Consider the following 17,198-nt stretch of genomic DNA (forward strand, 5'->3'; position numbering starts at 1 on the left):
TGCGTCAGCGGGGAAAGCCCCGGCACCGCCCTCTTCCGCTGACGTCGGTGCCCGCGGGCTCTGGGGGCCGCTGGCGAGGGGGGGTCCCACGGGGCGAGGCGGGACACGCCGGCGAGGGGACACGGACACCGACACACACACACGAACACACCCCCCCCCCCCCAGAACACAGCACAATTAGACCCATTATTACAATTATTATTAATTAAATACAAACGTACAAAAAAAATAAACAGCGACAACAAAACGCCCCCGACCCTCCTCGGATGCAGGGGCACCGGCGGGGCCTGTAAACGTTACAGGGGGGGTTCCCCCCCAATACACCCCCCGTTTGGGGTGCACAGAACAGGGGCTCAGCCCCCCACAAAATGAGTCCATCCCTGGGATATCCCCCCCCCGGGTGAATCCCCAGTTTGGGGGGCCCGACCCTGCGGGTCCCCCCCAGGCCCGGAGGGGTCCCCAGGCCCAGCTGGGGGGCACCCCCAGACCGGGTTTGGGGGTACCCGGTCCATCCCACAGGTCCCGTTCCCGCGGGCCCTGGGGGTCCCCCAAGCCCACCGCGGGAGCCCAACTAGGGGTGCCCGCTCCTGCAGGTCCCTTCAGGCTGGTCCATGCTGGGGGGGGGGGGGCAAGTCCAGGGGTCCCCCATCCTCACAGGTCCTTTTGGGGTTCTCCATCGGGGGTCCCCAGCTCCTCCAGGTCCATGCTGGGGGGGTAGTCCCCTCTGGGTGCCCCCCGAGAAGCGGTGGCCTTCACCGAGCAGCAGCCGGAGCCGACAGGGGTCCGTGTCCACGGGGGTCCCCACCAGGACCCCCCACCCCGCCACCGAAGCCGTGGTCCTCGTCCTGGCACAGTCCCACGCAGCGTCCCGTCGGGGCGCCCCGTACCTCCGCGTCCGCGCTGGGGCTCCCCGTCCCTCCGGGTCCATCCAGGTCCGTGGGGTCCCCATCGGGGTGTCCGTGCGGGGGGTCTCCACCGGGCAGCGGCCGGGGCGGGGCCGGTCCGTTCCCCGCCCGGGGGTGGTGGCTAGAAGCCGAGGGCAGCGCCGGGGGGCAGCGGGCAGCCGGAGCCGGCGTGGTCGCGCACGGAGCCGCGCAGCCGCCGCACCTGGGCGCGGAGGCCGGCCGCCGTCGCCGCCAGCGCCGCGTTCTGGGCGCGGAGCCCACGGACGCGCTGCTCCAGCCGGGCGATCCGCTCCAGCTTCCGCCGCCGGCACCGGCTCGCCGCCAGCCGGTTCCGCAACCGCCGTCGTTCCGCCTGCAGCCGTTCCCGGCGAGTCCGGGCCCGGCTCGGCCGCCTCCGCCTCCGGTGCTGCTCCGGGGACCCCCGGGAAGGGTCCTCCCCCCGCCGCCGCCGCCGCCGCCAGCCCCGACGGCTCCGGCAGCGCCACGTTGGGCGGCCCCGGCTGGTGCAGCTCGTCCAGCGCCTGCGCGAAGCTGCCGGTGAAGCCCTCGCGCTCCCCGGGGCCGGGGTAGAAAAAGCCGCCGGTACCGGCACCGCTACCGAAGAAGCCGCCGTCGGGGCAGGGCGCCGGCTTGAGCCCGCGGAAGGGCTCGGGGGGGGGCCCCGGCGGCAGCGCTCCCGCCAGCGCCCCGTAGTCGGGTTCGGGCCGGCAGAAGCCGCCCGAGAAGGGCGCGGGTCGGTAGAACGGCGGCTCCATCCGCGCGCACATGCGGCCCAACCGGGGAAAGGCGCGGAAGCGGCGGCGGGACTCGAACCCGCGTCCCCGCGCCGCGCCGCCCGCCCGCCTTATACCCGCCCGCGGCGGAAGCGCGGCCCCATTGGCTGCGGCGCCCGCCGGACACGCCCCCCGCCCCCCCCGCGAACGGACACGCCCCCGTGCGGGAAGGGGCGGGGCCTTGCGGGGGAGCGGGGGGGGCGCGTAACGGTGGGGGGACACACGCGTGTGCAAGGGGGGGGCACGCACCCGTGAGCACAGACGTAGGGGGGCATGTGGGGGGCACCCAGCACCGGCGTGTGCACGGGGTACAGGTACACGTGGGCCGGGCTTTGGGAGGGGCACACGCGTGTGAGCGTGGGTCCCAGCACACGTCCCGGTGCACACGCGTGTGAGCACAGGCCCCAGCACACGTCCCAGTGCACACGCGTGTGAGCACAGGCTCTGGTCATGTCCTGGTGAACACGCGTGTGAGCACAGGCTCTGGTCATATCCCTGTGAACATGCGTGTGTGAGCACAGGCTCCAGTTGTGTCCCAGTGAACACGCGTGTGAGCACAGGCCCCAGCACGTGTCCAGGTGAACACGTGTGAGCACAGGCTCTGGTCATGTCCCTGTGAACATATGTGTGTGAGCACAGGCTCTGGTTGTGTCCTAGTGAACGCGTGTGTGAGCACAGGCCCCAGCACGTATCCAGGTGCACACGCGTGTGAGCACAGGCCCCAGCACGTGTCCTGGTGCACATGCGTGTGAGCACATGCCCCAGCATGTGTCCCAGTGCACACGTGTGTGAGCACAGGCTCTGGTCATGTCCTGGTGAACACGCGTGTGAGCACAGGCTCTGGTCGTATCCCTGTGAACATGCATGCGTGAGCACAGGCTCTGGTTGTGTCCCAGTGAACACGTGTGAGCACAGGCCCCAGCACACGTCCCGGTGCACACGTGTGTGAGCACGGGCCCCAGCACATGTCCACGTGCACACGCATGTGAGCACGGGCTCTGGTCACGTCCTGGTGAACACGTGTGTGAACACAGGCCGCAGCACAGCTCTGGGTGCACACGCGTGTGATCCCAGCCCACACCAGGGCTGGGGCGAGCGCAGAGCACACGCGTGTCATGTCAGGGCCATGCGCACACACGAGCTCATGTGGTGCCCATGCGTGTCGGCTCCCGTGCTGTGGGCGCCCGGACACCTGGGTCCCCCCACGGGCGCCCGGACGCCTGGGTCCAGTCCCCGTCCCTGAGTCACCGTCGGCAACACGTGAGTCACTTCCCTCCCCGCGCCCCGGCATCGCACACCCGCGCTCAGCACACGGGACCCCCCAGCCTGAGTCCCCCAGGACGCCCCTGCCCGGCGGGAGACCCAGGCGTCCGGGCGGGGCGGACGCGGGTTAACGAGCGGCGTGTCCCGGCCTGCCAGGGCGGGGCAGGGACGCACACACGTGTGCATGCATGAGGACATGTGTGCGGGGTGGCGGCACGGGGGTCCCCCCCACCCAGTCTCGGCCACATGCTAATGCCCCGCGCTGCCGGCAGCCCCCGGGGCTTTCCAGGGGGGACCCGGGCATCCGGGCCCCGCCCCCACCCTGGATTTTAGGGGATTTTGGGGCCGTCTCATTTTCCCTCCTGACTTCTCCTTCCCCACAAGCAGCCCCTGAGTCAGGCCCGGCCGGACCCCCTGCTGTGACCCCTGGGGATCCGGGTGTCCCGGGCCCCCCTGCCCCAGTTCTACCCCCCCATGGGGGAAACTGAGGCGGGGGGGGGTGTTAGACCTGGATGCCTTGGTCCCCTGGCTGCGCCCTCCCCATGCCAGGAAGTGACGGGAGCAGGAAGTCGGGGGGGGGGGGGGTGAAGGAGGGGGGGTGGCAGCTCTTACCCCGATGCCGGGGTCCTCCAGCTGCAGGGGCTGGGCCTGGGGGGCCGCGGGGGGGCCTGGGCCCGGGGAGGTCTCAGGTTCCCCCCACACCCCCCCCAGTGCCTCTCACTTGGCATCACCTTTGGGTGCCCAACGGCCCCAACGGCCGCAGCTGCCACCGGGTTTTCGGTGCGGGGGGGGGGGGCTGCCCGCTCAGGGGACCCAGGCGTCCAAGGCCAGGGCCTGTGAACCCCCCCCACCCCCAGGGGACCCAGGCATCCGGCACCGTCCCCCCACCACAGGCAGTGGGGCGAGAATCCACCCATCTGGGCCAACCCCCCCCCTGCAAACTGCGAGTCCTGGGGGGACTGGGACTAACTGGGGGGAGTGACCATGCACCTGAGGGTGGGGTGGAGCGAGGCTGGGGGGGATGGGGGCTCTGGGGGGGGGTGGCTCAGGGGGACCCAGGAGTCCCTTGGGAACCCGGAGGCCCCGTGGGGTGGGAATTTCCCAGCATGCCCTGGGCCTGGACGCCTGGGCTCACAGTAGTGGCAACAACCGGGGGGGGGCACTGGGAGGGTCTTGGGGCCAGACTGGGGGCACTGGGGGTGCACTGGGACACGGTGGGGCAGGGGCAAAGCTCCATTGGGAGCACTGGGATGTCCCCAGGGCTCTACTGGGAGCACTGGGGGGTTTCCAGGGCTCTACTGTGAGCACTGGGGTATCCCCAGGACTGCACTGGGAGTGCTGGGGGGGTCTCCCGAACCGCAGTGGGAGCACGGGGGGGGGGGGGGTCCCGGACTCCCCCCGTCCCGGAACCGGAAGTGCCGCCGCGGGGGTAGAAGCAGCGCGCGCTGGCGTTGCCATGGCGATGCCGCTGACACCCCCCACCCCCCCTTGGACGCCTGGGTCCCCTGGGGCCGGTTCCCGCCGCCCGCCCCACGCCGGTGACGCAACCGGAGTCACCGAGTTCGTCGCTGACGTCACGGAGGCGGTGCCGCCAATCCCGCCCCGCAGGGGAAACGGCCCGGCCTGACCCCGCGCGGCCCCGGCGCCGTCCCCCCCCCCCCTTCCCCGGCCCCCCCCCGCACCTGGCGGCTGCCGGTCCCCGACGGGGCGGGGCGGGCCCGGCCGAGCAGACGGGAGCGGCCGGAGGGGCGGGGGCGGGCGGTGACGCGGCGCTGAGTCAGCGGCGGGGCCGGGAGGGGCGGTGCTGGGCGCCAAGATGGCGGCGGAGGCGGGGCCGAACAGGGGCGGGGCCGGCAGGGGCGGCCCCTCTAGGCGGAGCTCGAGAGCACAGGCGGACCGCCCCAAGATGGCGGCGGAGGCGGGGCCGAAGAGGGGCGGGGCCAGAAGCTGCGGCCGCTCTGGGCGTGGTACTCTGTAGCCCTGGAGGACCGTCTCCAATATGGCGGCGGGGCGTGGCCGAAAGGGGCGTGGCGAGCAGGTGAGGCCGCTCTGGCCGCATCTCTGTAGCCCTGGAGGCCCGGCTCCAAAATGGCGGGGGGGCGGGGCCGGAAGGGGCGGGACGAGCCTGTGAGGCCGCTCTCGTCACGACTCTGTAGCCCTGGAGGCCCGGTCCTGATAGAGCGGAGGGGCGGGGCCGGAAGGGGCGTGGCGAGCAGGTGAGGCCGCTCTCGCCACGACTCTGTAGCCCTGGAGGCCCGGTCCTGATAGAGCGGAGGGGCGGGGCCGGAAGGGGCGTGGCGAGCAGGTGAGGCCCGCTCTCGCCCACGACTCTGTAGCCCTGGAGGCCCGGTCCCGAGAGAGCGGAGGGGCGAGGCCGGAAGGGGGCGGGGCAGGCAGGTGCAGCCGCTCTGGGCGCGGCTCGGTGCCCCTGGCGGACCGGCCCTGAGATGGCGGCCACGGCGGCGGGGCGGGATGCGTGTGGGCCGCTGCTCACCTGGGTAAGGGGGGGCCGGGACCCCCCCGGACCCCCCGAGACCTTGTCGGGCCCGTGTGACTCCCTCGGGCACCCCCGCGCCCGTGTGATCTCCCTGCCAGGTCCCCCGTACCCCCTGAACCCCCCCAGGCGCTTTCTGCGGCCTGGTGACCCCCCCGAGCACCCCCGGCACCCTGTGACACCCCCCCCCACCCCCCCCCAGGCCCTGTGATTCCTCTCGGGTACCTGCTGAGCCCTTGTGACCCCCCCCCTAGCACCCAGTGACCCACCTGGTGCCCTTTGCCCCCAGCTAATGTGGGGGGGGTTAACAGGGGGGGCAGCCCAGTGGGGTCTACCCTATGCCTAGGAGAATGTTGCTGAGGGTAAAAAGGGGGGGCCTGCCCCCCCCTGCAGTGCTTTGGGGGGCTTGTGCAGGTTTGGGGGCTCCCCTGCCTGCAAGGGAGGCATTGGTGTATGGGGGGGGGGGCAGGACACGAGTTGTCTGTTCTCAGCCCTGAGCAGGTCCAGGGGAGCTGTTTTGGGGGTAGCCATGCCCTGACCCCCCACTTTGTGCCCCCCAGCTGCAGACCTTCGCCCCCCCCCTCGCCCTGTGCCTCCCCCCAGGACCTGGCTAGTGGGGTGGCCCTCGCCCACGTCCTGCACAGCATGTGAGTGGCAGGGGGACACTGCCCCCCCACTTTGGGGACACCCTTAGGGCCCCCCAAAGGGGTCTGGGGCACCCCCAGGTGGGGGCAGTGTGGCAGGAGGGGACCTGATTTTGGGAACCACCCTGTGCCCCCCAGCGACGCCTTGTGGTTCAACGAGACATGGCTGGGCCGGATCCGGGATGACGCTGAGGATAACTGGCGGCTGAAGGTGGGGGGGGCACGTGTTGGGGGGGGGCATGTTTGCAGGGGGGACACTTCTATGTGTGTTTTGGGGGGGTAATTCTCAGCCTTTGGTCTGCTCTGGGGCGTGAGAAGGGAGAATGGAGGTTTTGGAAGTGTTGGTTTGGGGTGGTCTGGGGGCAGCTTGTTTGGGGGGGATGTTTTGGGGGACGCAATGCAGGGGCTGATTGGGAGAGCTGGTTTTGGGGGGTTCAGTTGGGGAGGGCCATTTTGGGGAAACCTGAGGCAGGGCCACAGCAGTGCGGGGGGGTATTTTGGGGGTATGGGGGAGTTCCCAGCTTTCCCCCACACACACAGGTGAGCAACCTGCGGAAGGTGCTGCAAAGCGTCCTGGAGTACTGGCAGGACGTGAGTGTGGGGGTGCGCGGGGGACCCAGGCATCCGGGCCCCCCGTTTTGGGGTGGGGAGGTTCCCCAGAGGGGGGGCTGACCTTGCCCCCCCCCCTTCCTGGCCCCCCAGGTGCTGGGCCAGGCGGTGGCGGAGCAGCACGTGCCCGACGTGGCGCTGGCAGCCCAGCACGCCGACCCAGAGCAACTGGGCAAACTGGTGCGACTGGTGCTGGGGTGCGCTGTGAGCTGCGAGAGGCGGGAAGGTGGGTGCAGGGCTGGGGGGCCCCCACCCCCCTGAAATGCCCCTTGACCCCCCTAACCCCCCCCACATCTCCCCTTTGCAGAACATATCCAGCGCATCATGACACTGGAGGAGTCGGTGCAGCACGTGGTGATGATGGCCATCCAGGAGGTGGGGGTGGTTTGAGGGTCCCCAGGGAGCTGTTGGGGGTCCCCAGGAGGTGTTGGGGGCCCTAGGCGGGTCGGGGGGAACAGGAGAGGTTGGGGGTCCCTGTGGGTTGGGCTCAGGGAGATTTTGGGGCATCTTGGGGGCCTGAGAGTGAATGGGGCCAGAGAGCTCTGTAGGAAGGTTTTTGGGGGTGGTTCTTGGGGGATTTTGGGGAAGCCCTGGGTGTTATGGGGGGGGCCTGAAGAGCCCCCGCAAACCCCATTTTGTGATTTTTTCCTTCATACAGCTTTTGGATAAAGAGCCGTCAGAGACGATGGCAGTGGAGACGTATGGGAACTTTGACACACAGGTAGAGGGATGGGGGGGGCAGACTGGGGGGGCTGTGTGCAGGGATAGGGGAGCAAGGCCAGGGTCAGTGGGGGACAACTGCGGTAGGAGCGTTTGGCAGGGGGGGATGCAGGGAGCCCCGAGGCTGGGGTAGGCTGGGGATTGTTGGGGAGGAACAGAGAACGGTTGAGGGGGTTTGGGGGTGTCTGGGTGACCCCCCAGCACTGACACCCCCCCCGCCTTTTCCTTTTTGCAGTCACGGCGCTATTACTTTCTGAGCGAGGAGCCCGAGGAGGCCGGGGGACCGCAGCAGCGCTGCCTTGAGCTGGAGCAGCAGGTGGGGCCCGGATGGCTGGGTCCTCCTGGTGGGTGCTGGGGGTCCCCCGATCATCTGGGTCTCCCAGTGCTGTTCCCTCCCCATTTCTAGAACTGGGGCGAGGGCACCCAAAGCAGTAATGCTGAGCGGGAGAGGATTTTTTGCTGTCCCCTATGAGGGTTGGGCGCAGACACCCAGTGAGACCCCGCTGGGATGGGAGCCCGGACACCCGGGTCCCCTCCCGGACACCTGGGTCCTGCTGGCGCGGGGCAGGTGGCGGTGCTGCTGGAGGAGAAGGGCAGCCTGGCGGAGGAGAACCGGGCGCTGCGGGAGGAGAAGGCGCAGCTGGAGGCCGACGCCACCGGCGCTACCGCCAAGAAGCTGCTGTTGCTGCAGACGCAGGTGGAGCAGCTGCAGGAGGAGAATTACCGGTAGGACCTGGATGCCTGGGTCCCCTGGGCAGGGGGAGGGGGCCAGCCCGGGTGCCTGGGTCCCTTAGCAGGGGGGTCACCCCGATTTCTGGGGTCTGGGTTTTGTGCCAGAGAGAACAAAACGGGGGTCAGGGGAGCAAGGTGCATCCCGCACCCCTGTGCCGCGGGGGTGCCCCTGACGCCGGGGTCCCCCTGCGCAGGCTGGAGAGCGGGAAGGAGGAGCTGCGGGAACGCTGCAACCGGCTGGAGAGGGAGGCGCGGGGGCTGCAGGCACGAGCAGAGGAGCTGAGCAGCCTGGCCGGGGAGGCACGGGCCCTGCGCGATGAGATGGACGTGCTGAGGTGGGCTGGGGTCCCGCAGGGGGACAGGGTTGCCCGGACACCCCTACGGGCACGTCCCCCGGTGCTGCTGGCGCAGGGAGGGGGTCAGCGGTGCCGCCCGTCCGGCAGGGCGTCGTCGGCGCGCGCAGGGCGGCTGGAGGCGGCGGTGGCGGCGTACCGGGGCCGGGCAGCGGCAGCGGGCGACCTGCGGCGCTGGGTGCGGGCGCTGGAGGAGCGCCATGCCTCCCAGCTGCGCCGCGCCGCCGCGCTGCAGCAGCAGCTGGGCCGGGCGCAGGCGGGCTGCGCGCAGCTGGAGGCTGCCCGCAGGCAGGTGGGCGGGGCTGTGGCTAGGTGGGCGGGGCTGTGGCTAGGTGGGCGGGACTGCAGGGGTCGGTTGGGGCGGGGCTTTGGGCCAGGGGTGGAGCAACATGGTCCAGGTCCCAATGCAGCTGGGACTGAGGGGGTGTGGCTTTGGGGCAGGGGGTGGGGCTATGCCTATAGGCTCCTCCCCATGGGGGGTATAGGTGGGGTGGGGCCATGCAGCAGAGGCATGGTGCATGGGGAGGTGGGTGGGGCCATCCCCAGCAGGGTGGCTGATGGGGGGTGGAGCCAGGAAAGGGGGTGGGGCTATGTGGAGCTAGGGGTGGGACCAGGTCAGCAGGGGGCGGGGCCACCCATGGGTCAGGCAGGGGATGCTAGCAGAGGTGTGAAGGTGTGGTGGGTTGGGCTGTTCCCAGGGCGGGGCTAAGGGCTGGGGGTGTGGTCAGCTGTGGCCCCGCCCAGGTGGAGTTGCTGAGTGGGCAGCAGGCAGAGGCAGAGCAGCGGGCAGAGAAATGGCAGGTGGAGTTCAGGAACCTGCAGGAGAAGTTCGAGGCACTGAACAAGGAGAAGGAGGTGGGTGGGGTGTCCTTCCCCCTGCCCCGGCCCCGGACGCCCGGGGTCCCCGTTCCGGATGGCTGCGTCCCCCCCGCTGACATTCCTCGCTCACAGCGGCTGCTGGAGGAGCGGGACACTCTGCGCGAGGCCAACGAGGAGCTGCGCTGCACTCAGGTGCAGCAGAGCTGCCAGGCAGGTGGGTGGGGGACTCTGGGGGCACGGTTACAGACCCCCTTGGGGAGGTGACAGACCCTGCGGGGGAGAGAGATTTGGTTGAGCACAACCCTCGTGCAAGACACCAGAGAATCCCTGCTCAGGGCAGGGGTTTTGGGCTGGGGGGGTTACCCTGAGGGGGGGGGGGTTGGGGGGCTTTGAGGGGGCTGGGGTGCAGTGGGGGTCCACAGAGTGCAGTTTGGGAGTGTCACTTCTCACCCCCCCCGCAACTATCCGTCTTCCCAACCACCACATGCAGTGCTGGAGAAGGGGACAGCCCCAGCAGGAAACCTAGCAGCCGAAATCCTCCCTGCAGAGCTGAGGTGGGTGCAAGGGGGGGTTCCCAATCCTGGGGCCCTCCCCAGATCTCCTGACCCCCCTGGACCCCCCAGGGAGACGGTGGCGCGGCTGCAGCAGGAGAACCGGCGGCTGCAGGCGCAGGAGGTGACGCTGCGGCTCCAGCGGGATCAGCTCCAGCGGCAGCTGCATGATGCTGACCGGCAGAGGGTGGGGGCCGGGGGGGGGTCATGGTGTCCCGAGCTCCCCCCCAGGCCCCCCCGCATCCCTAACACCCCCCCAACCCGCAGGCTGGAGTCCACGGGGGTGGCGGAGCTGCGTACAGTGCTGGGGGATCAGGGGGACCCCGCAGAGGAGGTAAGTGGGGTGAGGGGGTGTGGGCTTCCTTGAGGGATCGGGGGTTTGGGGAGGTGGGAAAACATTGCTATTTGTTTTGGCGGGGTCTCAGTATTCTTAGGGGTTCTCATTTTATTGGAGAATTCTGATGGTTTGGGGGACTTCATAGTTTTAGTATGGCTTCCGCATCTGAGGGCAAGTGGGGTTTGGGTTTTGGGGGGGCAGGGGCTTCTCAGGCCCCCCTAGGCTTTGGGGATGCTGGAAAGCCCCCCCCTCACTCCTCATTCCCCCCAGTTGCTGCTGCTGGAGGAGACCCTGGAGGAGCTGTGAGTGTGAGGGGGAAGGGGCCAGCCTGAGCCCCCCTGGGTGGGGTGGGGTGGACGGGACAGCCCGTCCCCACGTCCCCAACCTGTGTGTCCCCCCCGGTCTCCCAGCAAGGAGCTGCCCAAGGCAGGGGCAGAGCTGCAAGGGAAGGAGGAACTGGAGCCACGCGGGGACGGCAGCGGTACGGAGTGTCCAGGGGGGGTCAGTGTGTTGGGAGGGGGGGCACAGGGAAGAGGGAGGTGGCAGGAGCTGAACCATGCCTCAGTTTCCCTCAGGCAGACTGTGGGTCCAGGGGGAGGGAGCTGGTGTGGGAGCCTCCCTGGCTTGATCTCCTTTTTGTGCCCCCCCTGCCCCGCTCCCCTCTTCATGCCCCCCCCAGGGTCACAGGACGAGGAGGAGCTGCAGCACAGCCTGCGCCGGAGGGAGGAGACCCTGCGCGTCCTGGAACAGCGCTGCCATCGGCATGCTGGGGGGGCCCGCACGGTGCGGGGCCGGGACCCCCCCCCCGGGCTGCCCTGGGAGCACTGGGGGGGCTCAGGGACCCTGGTGGTCCTGGGGTTGAGGGAGCTTGGGGGCCCTCAGGGCTGTTTTGGGGTATTGGAGGGGTTGTGGGAACCGCCAAGAATATCGTACCTATGCTGGGGGGGGGGCTCTAAGATTCTCCCCCAGGGTCTCTTGGGTGCATGGGGGGCTCTGGGGCCCCCTAGGGATGCCCTGGTTTGGGGGGGTCTGGGACCTTCCTCAGAGCATTCTTGGGTGCATGGGGGGGGGCTGGGACCCATTGGGAGGATCTCAGTGAGGGTGCTCAGGACTCTTCTTGGCTGGGGAGGAGCCCTGGGGTATCTGGGGGGATGCTGGGACCCCCCAGGGCTGTTTGGCAGGCCAGAGGGTCTTTGGCAGGGGACGGGACCCTGGGGGGGCTCCTCTGTGTCGGGGTTTGGGGGTCCCATGCTGTCACCCCCGCCAGGTGTTGCGGGCGCTGGAGCCGAAGCCCCCTGGCCCTGCGGCGGCCTCCGCCCTCCGTGCCCTCCGGAACCAGCTGCAGGAGAAGGACGCCCTGATCCGGCACCTGGAGGTGAGGGGGGGCTGGGGCAGGGTGTCCGGGGGTCTCCAGCTCCGGCTCAACCCTCCCTGGCCCCCCCCAGAGCGACTGCGAGCGGAGCCACGCGCAGCGGGAGCGGGAGGAGCGGCTGCTCGTCACTGCCTGGTACAACATGGTGAGCGATGGGGGGGGGGGGTCTGGGGGGGGGCAGCTGCTCCTGGGGGTGGGGGCACGGGTGCCCCCTGGGCAAAGGCTGCGAGTGGGGGCACAGATATTCTCACGGACAGCAGATACCACGTGGTGGGCACAGATGCTCTTGGGGAGGCCATAGGTACTTCTTGGCAAGCAGGTACCCCGGGGGGGGGGGGGTTTTTATAGATACTTCGGGGGGGGGGCAAAGATACCCTGGGAGAGAGCAAGTATTTGGGGGGGCTGTAATTGGGGGGGTATTTGGTGGGGTAAATGCATCAACTTGGGGCGGTCAGTGGCTTGGTGCTGGAGGTCCTTATGGTCTCCCCAGGCACTGTGGGTCTGGGGGGTTCCGACACTCAACCCGTGTGTGTCCCCCCGCCAGGGCCTGGCGCTGCAGCAGCAGGCAAGCGAGGGAGTGGGGGCACGGGCCCCCCCCCGGGGGGGCTCAGTCCTTCCTGGCCCAGCAGCGCTTGGCCACAGCCGCCCGCCGCACCCGGCCCCCCCCCATGGCCGCCCCCCCAACCGCTGACTGGGGGTCTGGGGGGGCCCCCCCTTCTCTGGGCTGGTCCCATTTTAGATACTACTGGCTCGGCCTTGCCCCCCATTCTCTTGGGGGGGGGCAAGGCCCTGCACCCCTCTTTGGGGGGGCTTTTAGCACTTCTATTTTTGTACCCCTTTTCTGTGGGGCAGGGGTTCCTGCTCCCGCCCCCCCCCCCCCCCCAAAATCCTTTCAATAAAGCTACAGGATTCAGGGCTGGGGGTTTATTCCCAACAGGGGCTTGTATAGGCTTAGCTGTGTTCGGGGGGGGGGTGTTTTGGGGTTTGCCTCCTTAAACTATGTCATTAGCGCTGGGGTGCAGGAGCCAGCGGTCGTGGGAGCTGCTGCTCCCTCCCGGGGCGTCCCCCAGGAGAACGGCTGTGTCCCCCCCGAGGCTGTCCCCATCCCCGTCCCCTGGGGCAGCAGGCGCGGGGGGGGGCCCCCGGGGGAGGCTCGGGGCCAAGCCCCCCCTCAGAGCCAGCGCTGTTCTTGCGGCGGAGCAGGGAGAAGCGTCGGGTGAAGGTGCCTGGGGGTGGCCGTGGGGGGGGGCTCAAGGGTGTCCCCGAGGGTCTCCCCAATGTCCTCCAGCGGCTGGAACTGCATCTCCTCCTTCGCCAGCCTGCAGGACGCCGGGGTCACCCGAAACCACCCAGAGACATGGTGGTCACCCCAAACCTCCCCCTGGGCACCTGGGGTCATGCCCAACACCCTCCTAAGATGTCAGGGACACCCACAGCCCCCAGGACTGGCTTTGGGGGGGTCCCAGGCTGGGCCATGGGGTCCCTGGGGGTGTTTTGGGGTCCCTGGGGGGGGAAAGTAGAGGTCCCTAGAGGCAGTTGGGGGTCTCTGGGCAGTTTTGGGTAGGGGTCTCTAGGGTAGTTTGGGGGAAACTGGTAAGGTCTTGGGCTGGCTGGAGGGGATCTGGGGGGCAGTTCGGGGGTCAGTGGGGTTTGGTGGGAGTCCCTAGGGCAGTCTGTGGTTTTGGGGGACCCCAGGGAATTGTTTGGGTTCCCCAGGGTCCCTCCCAGTGGGGTTGGGGGGCTGTAGGATCTGAGGCAGGGAGTCCTGAGGGGGTTGGGGGTCCCGGGGTGGGGGGTCCTGTCCCCACTCACGCCACGTCGAAGGCGGAGCCGCGGAAGGCAGGCTGGCGCAGCGGGGCGGCCGCGGCCGTGTAGGGTGCCCGGGGGCTGGCGGCGTCCCAGTACCGGTCCCGCTCCAGTGCTGGCACCTCCCCGTACAGCTCGTCCACCGCCAGCATCGACACCTGTGGGCCAGATGCCTGGGTCCACCGCCGGACGCCTGGGTCCCCTCCTGGATGCCTGGGTTCCCCCTGCCACCCGCCCCCCCGCCGGGTGTCCTGTGGGAGCGGGACGGGGGTACCTGGAAGTTGCGGTCAATGAGCGTGTTGGTCTCAAAGTCGTCATCGTCCTCGCCGAAGGGGTTGATGAGCTGCTCGGCCACCTGCGGCGGGGCCAGCGTGATCCCAAGGCTGCCGTGTGTCCCCCGGCCCCCCCCCCAGCCCTCCCACCCACCTTGAGCCACCCCACGTAGAAGAAGAACTGGAGGAGGGTGAAGACGGGGACCCCCAGGTCCAACTCGTGCCCTGCGTAGCCCTGGGCTGGGTCCAGGAACTGCCGCCCGATCAGGCAGGTGACGAAGAAGGTGTAGACGGCGATGGTCACCACCTGCAGTGGGGGGACGGTCACCCACCAATGTGTCCCCCCACGTCCTCTCGTGTCCTTACGTCCCTGTCTGCGTTCCTCCATCCCTGCCAACGTACCCCCATGTCCGTCCATCCTCATCCATGTCTCCTTGTGTTGCTCCAGGTCCCCCCATGTTCCCACATCCCTGTCCTGACCCCCCATGTCCCTTCATGTCCCCTCACGTCCCTCCATCCCCATCCAGGCCCCCCCACATCCTTCCATCCCTCTTGGGTCCTCTCCGTGTCCCCCCATCCCTGTCTGTGTCCCCCGCATGTCCCTCCATCCCTATTCAGTCCCCCCTTCCCCTCTCCCCCCCACCCCGCACCATGTCCCCATTCCTGCCATTCCCCTCCCCTTCCCAGTGCTCCCAGTGCCCACCTGGGTGTACACCAGTGGGACGCTGATCCAGTCATAGTGGAAGAGGAGGCTGCAGTGGCCCCGAAAGCGGTTCAGCTCCTGGGGGGGCGGGCACGGGAGGGTTGGGGGGGGCCCGGAGGGGGCCCGGGGGGAGTCAGGGGGCTTGGTGGGTTGGGGGTACCTCCATGAGGAGCTTGAGGGCGCAGTCATCACGCACACGACCCTCCCGCCGCGCCTGCCCCGCCAGCGCCCCGAACCAGGCGCAGGGCACCCAGAACTTGTTGTAGGGCGAGCGCAGCCCCTCCAGCCGCCGCCGCTCCTCCCGCGTCAGGAACCCTGCAGGGCCAGCGTCACCATCTGCCCCCCCCCCCCCCCATGACGTCACCCGCTGCCCCATAATGTCACTGCCTAGCAGCATTGACACCCAGTGATATCGGGGTGCCCCACTGATGTCGCAGCACAGAGGTTAGGGGAAGCTGATGCCCAGCCCCATGAAGTTCCCATGATGACATCGCTGCCTCTCTGATGACATCACCACCCCCACAGCGACACCACTGCCGTGATGCCATTCCCATCCCCAGTGTGGTGCTCCACGGTGACATCACTGCTATGATGCCATCCCCAGGGGGTCCCCGCGCCCCCTGCCACCCTCCCGCTGGTCCCACTGGCCCATTACTGCCCCTGTGCTGACGTCACCCCCTCTGATGACATCACCGTGCCCTGATGAGGTCACAGCACAGCGGCAGGGACGCACCAGCCTCGACGAGGTGGTCGGTGGTAGGGAAGCGCTTGTAGACGGCGGTGCTGACGGCGCGCAGCACCAGCAGCGCAGCCAGGCTGCCGTAGCGCATCAGGGTGCGGCGCAGGATGCGGCCCCGCGCGTCGGCCCCATGGACGTTGCCCGCCACGGCCACCATCAGCCCATCCGGCGCCGGGACGCTGCGGAACTGCCCCCACCAGCGCTCCAGCACCAGCGCCACGTAGAAACCTGCGGGACTGGGATGCTCTGGGGGCACTGGGAGCCCTGGGAAGGGGGTGTTGGGGGGAGTTTGGGACACTGGGAGCACTGGGGACATGATGAGGTGGGGGAGCTGGGGCACGGGGGGGGCAGTGGGAGCACTGGGTGGAGGTGCTGAGTGAAGTTGGTGACACTGGGAACGCTGGTAGGGGTCATGGGGGGGCAAGGGCACTGGGGACAGTGGGAGTACTGGGAGAAGGCACTGGAGGGGCGGGAGCTAGGGACACGGGGAGGGGGACTGGGGGGTCTCACCGAGGACAAAGGAGACGGGGATGAGGTTGGTGGGTCTGGGGAGGCTCTGTGGGGACACTGGTGGCCTGGGGGGGTCTCGGGGGGGGGGGGGGGGGGTCCCGGGCGGGCCGGGGCTCTCACCGAGGACAAAGGAGACAGGGATGAGGTTGGCCGACTTGTCGCAGTAAAGCACCAGCTTCTCAAACAGCCGCTTCTGCGCCTCCGACAGCAGGAACCTGGGAGGGGGGGACCGGACACGTGAGGGGACACCGGGGGCTTCACCCAGCCCCTCCCTCCAGCTGCGTGTGTCCCCCCCTCCGTGTCCTGCCGTACGAGGTACCGTGTCTCCATGCAACCCGTGTCCCCCCGTCCCCATGACCCCCCCCCGCACCCTGCGTGTCCCCGTAGCCCCATTCCGATGCACTCCCTGCACCTCCGCGTGCCCCCGCGCACACCGAGTCCCCCCACGTGCCCCCCACCGCACCGGTAGGCCAGGCTGAGCCCCAGGTAGGCGGCGAGGAAGAGGAGCAGCTCCCGGTAGAGCAGCTTGTAGATGCTCCCGCGCCAGAGCAGCAGCAGCTGCGAGAAGCCCCCAAAACGCGCGGTGGCCACCCGCGAGGTGTAGGTCACCGTCATCGCGGCCGCGGTGACACCCGGGCAGTGCCCTGGGGACGGCAAAACCCTGGGGGACGAAGAAACGGGACCCTGGGGGCACGAAAACACTTTGGGAGGGGGGGGACATGCACCTGGGGGGGGGGGATGTCATTGAACCGATACCCAGGGGACACGAGGCACAGCCTGGGGACCCCGACACCCTGGGGACACGCCACGGGGCACTGCCACCCCCCCCCCCCTCCCCAGGCTGGGCAGGGACCCCCCCCCCCCCATTCCCCCCCCTCACCTGTGGGAGACCTGAGCTGGGGCGGCCACCGCTGGTCTGGGGCCACCGTCCCCATCCCCGGACCTTAAATACCGTCCTGGGTCTGGCCCTGCCCCGGGGCTGGGGGGGACACACACACGCCTGGGTCCCCTGGAGGAGGGCGGGGGGGGGGAAGGCCGGACGCCTGGGTCCTTCCCCCGTAACCCCCAGGGGAGCGGCCACTCTGGTTTGGCAAGTCCTGAGCCCACCCCCTCCCTGGGGGGGGAAACTGAGGCAGGGTTGGGGTGGGGGGGGTTGGTGGCTCGGACGCCTGGGTCCCCCCCGGGCTGGCCTGGATCCGGCCCCGCGGCCTCATGCCAGCAGCAGGGTCGCAGGGACAGATCGCAGCGGGACGTGAGACATGGGGCTGGACCTGTGTGGGGCGGGGGGCGGGGGGGCCACCGCCACGCAGCCCCCCTAAAACGCTAGAGCCTGGTTGCTGCAGCCCCATCATCCCCCCCGGGACCCAGGCGTCCGGGCCCCAACCTCCCCCGCTGCAGGACCCCCCCCCCACCACGCTGGGGACCCCAGCGTCCGGGCTGCCCCCCTCCCCCTCCCCGTGCCCCGTTAATCCGCCTCGAGCGCTAATGAGGGTCCCTGCGTCCCGCCAGGCCTGGTGCCAGCCGGCGTTGACGTCACACCCCCCAGTGCCAGGCTGAGCCCCGCGGCCCCCAGAGGACCCAGGTGTCCGGGCCCCC

At 69.5% G+C, this 17,198-nt stretch overlaps 3 protein-coding genes across 5 annotated transcripts; 1 reads left to right on the plus strand and 2 right to left on the minus strand.

The window, feature by feature from the left end:
* Nucleotides 1-182: 182 nt before the first annotated feature.
* On the minus strand, nucleotides 183-3,764 carry LOC115338002 (basic proline-rich protein-like). Of its 2 annotated transcripts, none has more exons than XM_030006405.2 (2): nucleotides 2,578-3,764; nucleotides 183-2,420 (listed from the first exon to the last, which is right to left on the minus strand). In XM_030006405.2, the coding sequence occupies exons 1-2, from the start codon at nucleotides 2,967-2,969 to the stop codon at nucleotides 572-574; spliced, it is 2,241 nt and encodes a 746-aa protein (XP_029862265.1). In that variant the 5' UTR covers nucleotides 2,970-3,764; the 3' UTR covers nucleotides 183-571. The 2 variants fall into 2 exon arrangements, with proteins under 2 accessions (XP_029862265.1, XP_029862266.1); XM_030006406.2 differs by lacking the exon at nucleotides 2,578-3,764 and having other exon boundaries at nucleotides 183-2,119; nucleotides 2,277-2,298.
* A 1,594-nt stretch (nucleotides 3,765-5,358) lies between these two features.
* On the plus strand, nucleotides 5,359-12,485 carry HOOK2 (hook microtubule tethering protein 2). Its single transcript, XM_030006407.2, is given in 23 exon segments — nucleotides 5,359-5,439; nucleotides 5,927-6,082; nucleotides 6,218-6,290; nucleotides 6,620-6,670; nucleotides 6,782-6,914; nucleotides 6,996-7,063; nucleotides 7,347-7,409; nucleotides 7,644-7,724; nucleotides 7,977-8,134; nucleotides 8,335-8,475; nucleotides 8,584-8,785; nucleotides 9,238-9,348; nucleotides 9,445-9,526; nucleotides 9,803-9,866; nucleotides 9,936-10,050; nucleotides 10,132-10,197; nucleotides 10,471-10,502; nucleotides 10,611-10,681; nucleotides 10,880-10,983; nucleotides 11,468-11,575; nucleotides 11,646-11,717; nucleotides 12,117-12,146; nucleotides 12,148-12,485. Coding segments are annotated over 23 exon segments (2,331 nt in total). The 5' UTR covers nucleotides 5,359-5,413; the 3' UTR covers nucleotides 12,472-12,485.
* Nucleotides 12,482-16,260, minus strand: BEST2 (bestrophin 2). Of its 2 annotated transcripts, none has more exons than XM_030006409.2 (9): nucleotides 16,066-16,260; nucleotides 15,723-15,817; nucleotides 15,087-15,320; nucleotides 14,514-14,668; nucleotides 14,354-14,431; nucleotides 13,805-13,957; nucleotides 13,653-13,733; nucleotides 13,385-13,536; nucleotides 12,482-12,891 (listed from the first exon to the last, which is right to left on the minus strand). In XM_030006409.2, exons 1-9 carry the CDS (start codon nucleotides 16,215-16,217, stop codon nucleotides 12,744-12,746), a joined length of 1,248 nt encoding a protein of 415 aa, XP_029862269.1. In that variant the 5' UTR covers nucleotides 16,218-16,260; the 3' UTR covers nucleotides 12,482-12,743. The 2 variants fall into 2 exon arrangements, with proteins under 2 accessions (XP_029862269.1, XP_029862268.1); XM_030006408.2 differs by having other exon boundaries at nucleotides 13,385-13,551.
* Between the last annotated feature and the right edge of the window lie 938 nt (nucleotides 16,261-17,198).

This window comes from Aquila chrysaetos, unplaced genomic scaffold (genome assembly GCF_900496995.4).
Source record: "Aquila chrysaetos chrysaetos unplaced genomic scaffold, bAquChr1.4, whole genome shotgun sequence".
NCBI classification, from domain to species: Eukaryota; Metazoa; Chordata; class Aves; order Accipitriformes; family Accipitridae; genus Aquila; species Aquila chrysaetos.

Bases quoted from the DNA above. Each gene is read 5' to 3' on its own strand.
- LOC115338002 (XM_030006405.2), bottom strand. From the start codon at position 2,969: ATGCCGGGGCGCGGGGAGGGAAGTGACTCACGTGTTGCCGACGGTGAC. The intron at 2,421-2,577 runs TCACTGGGACAC...GCTCACACGCAT, and splicing joins GGGCCTGTGCTCACACGTGT to GTGCACCAGGACACGTGCTG.
- BEST2 (XM_030006408.2), bottom strand. From the start codon at position 16,217: ATGACGGTGACCTACACCTCGCGGGTGGCCACCGCGCGTTTTGGGGGC. The intron at 15,321-15,722 runs GTGAGAGCCCCG...CCAGTCCCGCAG, and splicing joins CCCTGTCTCCTTTGTCCTCG to GTTTCTACGTGGCGCTGGTG. The intron at 12,892-13,384 runs GTGAGTGGGGAC...GGCGTCCTGCAG, and splicing joins GGCTCCGCCTTCGACGTGGC to GCTGGCGAAGGAGGAGATGC.